The sequence below is a fragment of the Notothenia coriiceps genome, unplaced genomic scaffold (assembly GCF_000735185.1).
Source record: "Notothenia coriiceps isolate Sejong01 unplaced genomic scaffold, NC01 NC01_scaffold00037939, whole genome shotgun sequence".
Classification (NCBI taxonomy): domain Eukaryota; kingdom Metazoa; phylum Chordata; class Actinopteri; order Perciformes; family Nototheniidae; genus Notothenia; species Notothenia coriiceps.
Genome location: NW_011370640.1, coordinates 448,136 through 455,576, shown reverse-complemented (window position 1 = coordinate 455,576; position 7,441 = coordinate 448,136). Strand labels below are relative to the sequence as shown.

The window sequence follows — 7,441 nt, the reverse complement described above, 5'->3', positions numbered from 1 at the left end:
CTTTTTAGACGGTAGAGGAAAATGTCTCGGGAGGAGGTTGTGTGATAACTTGACACGTAAGTGCTGGTTTACTGCCTGGACTCTATTCAAACACGGTGTCTACCTCCCGACTGTCCGTCCGGAATCGGTAAGGTCACATAAAATCGGCCCGGTTTCTTGTAGGTAATTTAATTTACAGTAGACTCCTTCGGCATGACATGTTTTCGGCATGCTGGTTAGAAAATCGGCCGGACGGCCTTCTTCCTCTGTATTGAAGTAAACTCATTTACTTAAGACTCATTTGTAAGGGATCATAAGTCAATTTATAGCGAAACACAATAGGGAGAAAACTGTAAAACACTTGTCTTATATCTCAGAGAGTTTCTTTTTAGTACACTTTGTGTATTTTCAAATTCTAGCGCACTCAAATTGGTTTCTCCAAAATTACCTACCCCACCTTTAAGAGCATTCCATGGAATATAACAAAAAGTTGTATCTCGAGCCGGTTTCCCAAACTTACCTACCCCACCTTTAAATATGTGCATTTAAAAATAAAAAAGAGGAATAATTTCGGTGAAAACTAAAAGGTACCATGGGGTCAGATTATAATTTTCCAAAGGGGATTCGTTCAGATGTGTGTATCTCACACTGTAACTGTGATTCATGTATCTTTGCTTTTAAATTAGTGTTTTTAACTGCCATTTCATATCATTGCTTTTAAATGATTGTTTTTAGATATAATTTCATAATATGTTTCTTAAATGCTATTAATGTCTTTCATTTGTGTAAATCACTTTGAATTGCCTTGTGTTGAAATGTGCTATATAAATAAATTTGCCTTGCCTTACACTATTAGCCTATTAAATTGATGATATTGGAAAAAATACTCAGATCTTATACTTTAGTAACCTACCTCTAGTACTTCTACTTTAATTTAAGTACAAGATCTGAGTACTTCTACCACCTCTGCTCTTAGTATTCACGACAGGATACCCCTAATTTCCCAGTTACCAAGGTAACCTCCATAACATAACAACACAGCTCACCTGCGGTCCAGTGCGCATGTCAGAAAATGGGACTGAGTATTTTTGAGGAAACGTTTCCTGGGGAGACTGTGTAAAATAGGCAGTCCTGTATCGACCAGAGTAATAATGCAACCGGATGTAACCTTGACTTTTAGCACACATTAGCTATACACGTAATCGAGTAAATGCTTCTAGTTAGCCGCCACGCCCTCTCTGTGTGTGTGGGCGTTACGTAAGCCTCTACGCAGTACATTTAAGAAAGGAAACTTGTGCGTGCTCGGTTAGCCCGTCGTTGTGATTTCACCTGAGCTGCCTACCTCGTACTCTAGCTCCCACATTTAAGGTAAAAACTTGTGTTTTTGTGTAAGTTTAGTTATGTGATATTACCATATGCTTCCTCTGAAACTTTTCGGTGTGTTGGCGTCGTTGGAGTCCTCATTTGACCTTTCGTTTTCAAGTCGTCCTTCCTCTGCTGTGGTTTTACGAAGCTATTTTCCCTAGTTTGAGATGTCATGTGTTTACATCATAGACTGCAGTGTAATATATAAAGGTTTATATAGGACAATGAAGTACCCGGGCATGAAAATCCGTTTTTTCAGGGGGGGTTTTGTACTAAATGTTGGCAGTCTTCGTACCTCGAATAAGAATACAAAAATGGTATTACTTATATCTCTTCAACAGTCCCTATTCTATAAGTATCACGCAATAAACACTGCTGGAATGGTAACTTTTGGAATGTAATAGGTTACAAATGACTTGTTAGTTAAAACTGAAAATGTCCTGGCAGTGTAAAAGCCAACTGTCAAAGTTTTTATAAAAGTTCTTCAATATAATTTGAATTAAGATTGAAACAGAATAAATGCTGTACTCTCAAAATGACCCTGAAGTAGACTGATGCAACCCATCATTTTAATTGGTAACTGTAATTTATTTACATATTTTCCTCACTTTATGTTACTGATTTACATTTATTTTGTAATACTACATAATAACCAGAACTTTATCGACTATTGTTTTTCCTTTCTCAAAGTTTGCAGGATGGTGGCACTCTCCAAAGAATATGGCTACGTGGTGCTGACTGGGGTTGCCAGTATTGCCATGATTGGACATCTGGCCATTAAAGTTGGCAAAGCCCGCAAGAAGTACAAGATAGATGTGAGAAGAAGTATTGTTATTCAAATATATTGCAGAATATCTTCCAATCTTTCTCATTCATCCTGTTTTCATCAAGGCCGGTTGGTCTACAGCTTGTTGACATAGTTTCATGCTGGGGCAGTGCCTTTTTTTGTGGCTTGTGTGAAGCATTTTGCATTGTCTATACAAACAAACGTGTCTTGGCTTGCAGTACCCTCAGATGTACAGCGACGACCCAGAAAATGGAAACATTTTCAACTGCATCCAGCGGGCACACCAAAACACGTGCGTATGAGTTGAAAAATGGGCAGTGTGACCTCAATCGCACCCACTTGAATTGTATTGCGCCATGCTTTCATGATTCATAGTAACAATGGTAAAAGAGGTGAGAGTTAACATGATGTTATCACCTCTTTACAGCCTGGAGATCTACCCCGCCTTCCTTTTCTGCCTGGCAATTGGTGGACTGCATGCTCCTGTGAGTGGATTTTTGTCATACTACTGTAGCACACAAATAGAGGCTTATAAAATATGCAGGAGAGACAATACAGGTGAAAATATGTCATACTTTCACTTCCCTAGTTGACAACTTACTATTTGGCGTATAAAAGGTTTTCTGATTGTTATGTTAAAATAGGCAAATTAGGCGTTGCTCAATACATTACCTGCTAATTTGCATACATTTGCAACAATTTGTATTGCCAGGTTTAAAGTTTAATTTTGTTGAAATATTATACTCAAACTTTTGAGCAATCTATAGACGCAAATAAACAAAGATTTAGTAAAATAAACACCTGAATGTGTATTTTGGTCTTTCTCTTTCACTAGTCTTAATGACCACAGCAAAATAAGCTTACATTTTAGAAATTGACAAATTCCCAACATTGCTTTTTGCTTATTTGCTCTTGGTTCAAAGCAACATTTGAGAAATATATAGAATCCTGTCATTACTAAATGTTAACTTTGTGTGTGTGTTTCTATGTTAACCACAGCGTCTTGCCAGTGGACTTGGAGTTGTATGGATAATTAGCAGAGAGGTGTACGCACACGGATACTCCACAGGAGGTAAGAACATGTCAGGCAGTCCAAATGTAATTGACATTTTGGGTGTAGATATTCTATTACCATTTAATACAATTAATCTCAATCAGATCCCAAAAAGAGGATGCGGGGAGCGTTCGGCAATGTGGCTTTCCTCGGATTGATGCTGACCACAATCTGCCACGGCCGCACCCTGCTGGGCTGGACCGGACCCCGCATGGGCCCCTTCTGTCAAGCTAGCTGTTGCTAAAAAGGACCAAATCTTTAGGATGCTCTATCACTTGATAATCAAAGCCACTCTACATAACCCTTGCAATATGCATGCTAACCCAGGACCAATTTCACTATTTAGAGTTCATGTTGTCAAATGACCCGACCAGTTCTCCAGGTAGTGAAATTCCTCATTTAGAAAAATGAACAAGGTGTAGTACCTGGTCGGCGCTCCCATGATCTTTATCAAGCACCCAGATTCAGACATTTGAACTTGAATAATCCTTTATATTTTTTGTAAGAGAAGATGAAGATGCTGTAATAAAGATGTTTGCACATTAAATAAAACTTGACCACGGTTTGTCAAAACTATTGCCGTTCCTAAGTAAAAAACTATCATGATTTTCTTATTGAATTGTTTTTTAGATTCTCATACAGGGTTTTGAGTTTTCCCATTGATCATAATAAATATTATACATTGGTTATACACATAACCTTGTGCTTTTCTTTTTTGAATGGGTATTGATCGAATGTGGGGTTAGGTCAACATTGGTGTGTTTAGGGATCGGCTTTTTTGTATTTTAAAGATTAGTAGTTGTTCAAAGTCCACACTACTTGTCTTGGCATGTGAATTTATATCCCTGCAGATCTGTTTGGCTGGAAACCAACTGCGAAAGACAATGCCCGTCACACAGGTTACACAGCAAGACTCGCCCATACATCACTGTTTGTTTTATTATCAAACTTAATATCAATACATTTTTTACAGTCCACACTTCAATGGCATATTATAATACATCACTGTTTGCACTCAACAGGAAAGTAAAACACGAGGTAATAAAAACTGTGAAACAACAGCTTAGTTCCTGCACATTTGATAGGCTACTCCGGCTAATACAGATACAGGTAACAACTATCTAAACCTGGAAAATGCCTCATTGTCTCCACTTACTGCACTTGAAGAAATACCATTTGCAGAAAACAAATACATTCCTTATAAATATGCATTTTACAACATGTTTTAAAAACTGTTATATATTTTACTTTTACAGTTTGTTTTAGTTCAAACATTTGTCTGAACCAAATTCAAGTTTTATATACCAGTTTCAGGCCATGAAAATAAAAGTCCCCCCACAATTGTAATAACACAATTAAAGGCTGCAACAATAATTATGTTCCGCGTCAAATTTGAAGTTAAAATATTTTGTGTTTGTTTTTCCCAAAGATATGGCTTATTATAAAATCCCTTCTGTCATCTAAGTATATTTTGCAAAACCTTAGTTTTAAGACGACGCGTGCAACCTGGCAATTTGGCTTGAAAGTGCACTTTACTAATATTTGGTCTCCTAAGGGTTCATTTATATTCCTTAATCATTTTGGGGTAATTTTGGCAAATATCCCATATGTCTTTTTTTTCTTTTTTCTTGCCATATAACCTGAGGTTGTCTGTTTAGGACTTGATCTACATTACCTCAGACGTCCCCCAGGGGGCACTGCAATCATTCAAGCAATTTAAAGTGCTGTGCATACATGGGGAGTCACTCAGGGGTGCAGAGGCTCTACTAACTAAAAAAAAAAACAGTTTCCACTAGACTGGAGATCTCTGGAGATGTAAAGGGAATGTGGCAAAAAAACCTCTACAATCTCCCATTTAAAAGACTAAAGCTCCTCTTCATGGAACTACAGATGAATATCATTTTATCACTGACCCAAAACTCTTCATCAGAATCGTAGCTAAGTCCAGTCAAAGGTTTTTTCTTTGATCCACTCTGGTCTCCCTTTGGTGTCTGCTTTGCTTTTGTTCTCTGAGTGTCGTGGACAGGTTGCTTCCATCAGTAGGAGTATCTGGAGAGTGGCGTGTCCTCCATCAAATCATCCTGGAGGAGAAGAGGTAAACAAGATAAAGATTACAGCCTACCAGTTAAATGCTTTTACTCACAGTTGTACATTTGTTGAAAAGTGTATAAGGGATTTAGTGACTTTTAATCTGTTATTCCCTAAATATAAGAGTTGCATTTAGCAGTACAGCAATTTAATATTGCATTTCTATGCAGCTGTGGGACTAAACAGAGAGAGACATTAAAGAAAAATGGTTAAAGAAAATTAGTTTTGCAAAGACGGGAAACCCCTGGATCCTACATTTCCTATAATACAACCCAATATGGTGTCTTTTTTTAGACCATCCTTGCCTGGCCAGTATAATTGAAGTGAGCGTAGTCACTGTGATATCACCCATTGGATTTTAGAATACAACGTTTTACGATTTGTCATTGACCTCGAATTGTTACGGTTACTATAAACCACCAGTCAGCAAATCCTGTGAGATTTTAAGCAAAGTTCCGTAAATTAATTGAGGGTTACCTTGGTTGCAGGTCTCAGTGGCTGTTGCAACTTAAATCATAATATAAACCTAGAGCATACCAGCTTGGAAATAAAGATCATGCTGTACTACAAAAGACATGCAACTAGCGATTAAGGCCATGATTCAATCACAAACATTTTCAAGCTAGAAGTGGGTTCATTTGTTCTCACAGACTTTTATACAATCAAATTTATTTTGCAACCAGAACCTGCCCCCTGCTGGCCATTAAAACAAATACGGTTCAAGGCAATTCACATTGATTTGGATTTGAGGCTCCCAAGGCATTGTTCACTTTGTTTCTTTTTTTGTAAAACAGTTTTTCTCTCTGGACAAGGTACCTATAAAAAAAACCTCTTAAGTAATATTGAATCACAGCCACATGTCATTGTTATACATGGTAGGTGTCTCACCATGGGAAGATCCTGCAGCCGATGGAACTCTGGGTGAGTTGTCCGCTGGCGAAACTTGAGGAAGAGGACGACGAAGACAATAGCAGTGGTGACGATGAACACTGAAAGCAGGCCAGCCAGCAGTGGGTCTAAAGGGGAGCTTGAGCGGGGCCTCTTGAGGTCTAATAGGATAAACATAATAAAACATGGGCTTTTAAGAGCGAGAAAATAAAGCCAATCTTGGGAGCCTAATACAAAAACTCTTACTGCCATACCTTCATCTCCAACATTGAGCTGAGGCGGGACCTCTCGGTGTGTAGGCCCAGCAGGACCTCGGCCTGGAGCTGAGGTCAGAGGCTGTGCATTGGTGGTGGGCTGCGTGGGGGCTGAGGTCAGTGGTTCAGACTGTGGCTGCAAGGTGGAGGCGTGGGCTGTGGAGCTCGTATCCTGCACTGTGTGGGCTGCTGGAGATGAAAAGGTGTTGAAGGGATCTGTGGTCAGAGCGGCTCTGCCTTCCGTGGTGGAGATGTGCGGCGCGGATGAAATTATTTCTGTGGCAGCTGGAAGTGGGCATATGAAGGCAGGGATGTGTTCATTTAAGACAGTACACAGACTAGTTCAAAGGGAACAAACCATACACGCAGAATCAAGATGAATCAATCCCTCTGACTGTGTCTATGTTTTCAGGTCCCACCTATCTTTCCGAACAATACCATGAAACCTTGTTCGCACCGTTTGTATTTTCATGCATCAAACAACAACATAATAAGGAGGATGGTGGAGGTCACAAATTGCTGATAACTGCAACTTTAAAGCTTTGCAGAGGCTGATTTTATGGAAGACGATTAGGGCCACATGTGGAAATTTAATTTGATTTTGATTTGAAGTTGAGGAATCCGATGTTTAAAGCAATCTGAAAATAAATTCAGGATTTAATTGAAAAATTAAAAATCTTACTCCAAATTCGGACTCCAAACTTAAAGTCAGAGTAAAGTCAGAGTTCTCTGAATTCAAATTAATGTTTTAAATATGTCAATGTTTTATTTCTGACTTTAATCTCAGTATTCAAACGCATATTTCACATTGGGCTCAGTTCTCTCCTGTATGATAAACTATCTGCACAAATGTAGAGATAACAACAGAATGCCAAACTCTTAGCCTCAAGTCAACAAACTAAGATAGACACTAAAGGATTGTGGTTTTTTTTATATTAAAGATCTAAAACTAGATGTAGTTGACAGTCAGAAAATGTATCGGCCCCCATTTGGATAGCCCATTACTTGCAATAGTTGTTATTTTAA

General features: G+C 38.6%; 1 protein-coding gene across 1 annotated transcript; it reads left to right on the top strand.

The window, feature by feature from the left end:
• Window positions 1–1,073: 1,073 nt before the first annotated feature.
• mgst3a (microsomal glutathione S-transferase 3a) lies at window positions 1,074–3,883 on the top strand. The gene is made up of 6 exons (XM_010797416.1): window positions 1,074–1,347; window positions 2,035–2,159; window positions 2,350–2,423; window positions 2,559–2,616; window positions 3,131–3,203; window positions 3,290–3,883. Exons 2-6 carry the CDS (start codon window positions 2,043–2,045, stop codon window positions 3,427–3,429), a joined length of 462 nt encoding a protein of 153 aa, XP_010795718.1. The 5' UTR covers window positions 1,074–1,347; window positions 2,035–2,042; the 3' UTR covers window positions 3,430–3,883.
• The last annotated feature ends 3,558 nt before the right edge of the window (window positions 3,884–7,441 follow it).

What these genes read in the sequence shown, in the direction of transcription:
- mgst3a (XM_010797416.1), top strand. Translation starts at nt 2,043, where the DNA reads ATGGTGGCACTCTCCAAAGAATATGGCTACGTGGTGCTGACTGGGGTT. An exon ending in CAGCGGGCACACCAAAACAC is followed by an intron (nt 2,424 to 2,558) that starts GTGCGTATGAGT and finishes ACCTCTTTACAG; the next exon opens with CCTGGAGATCTACCCCGCCT. An exon ending in ACACGGATACTCCACAGGAG is followed by an intron (nt 3,204 to 3,289) that starts GTAAGAACATGT and finishes AATCTCAATCAG; the next exon opens with ATCCCAAAAAGAGGATGCGG.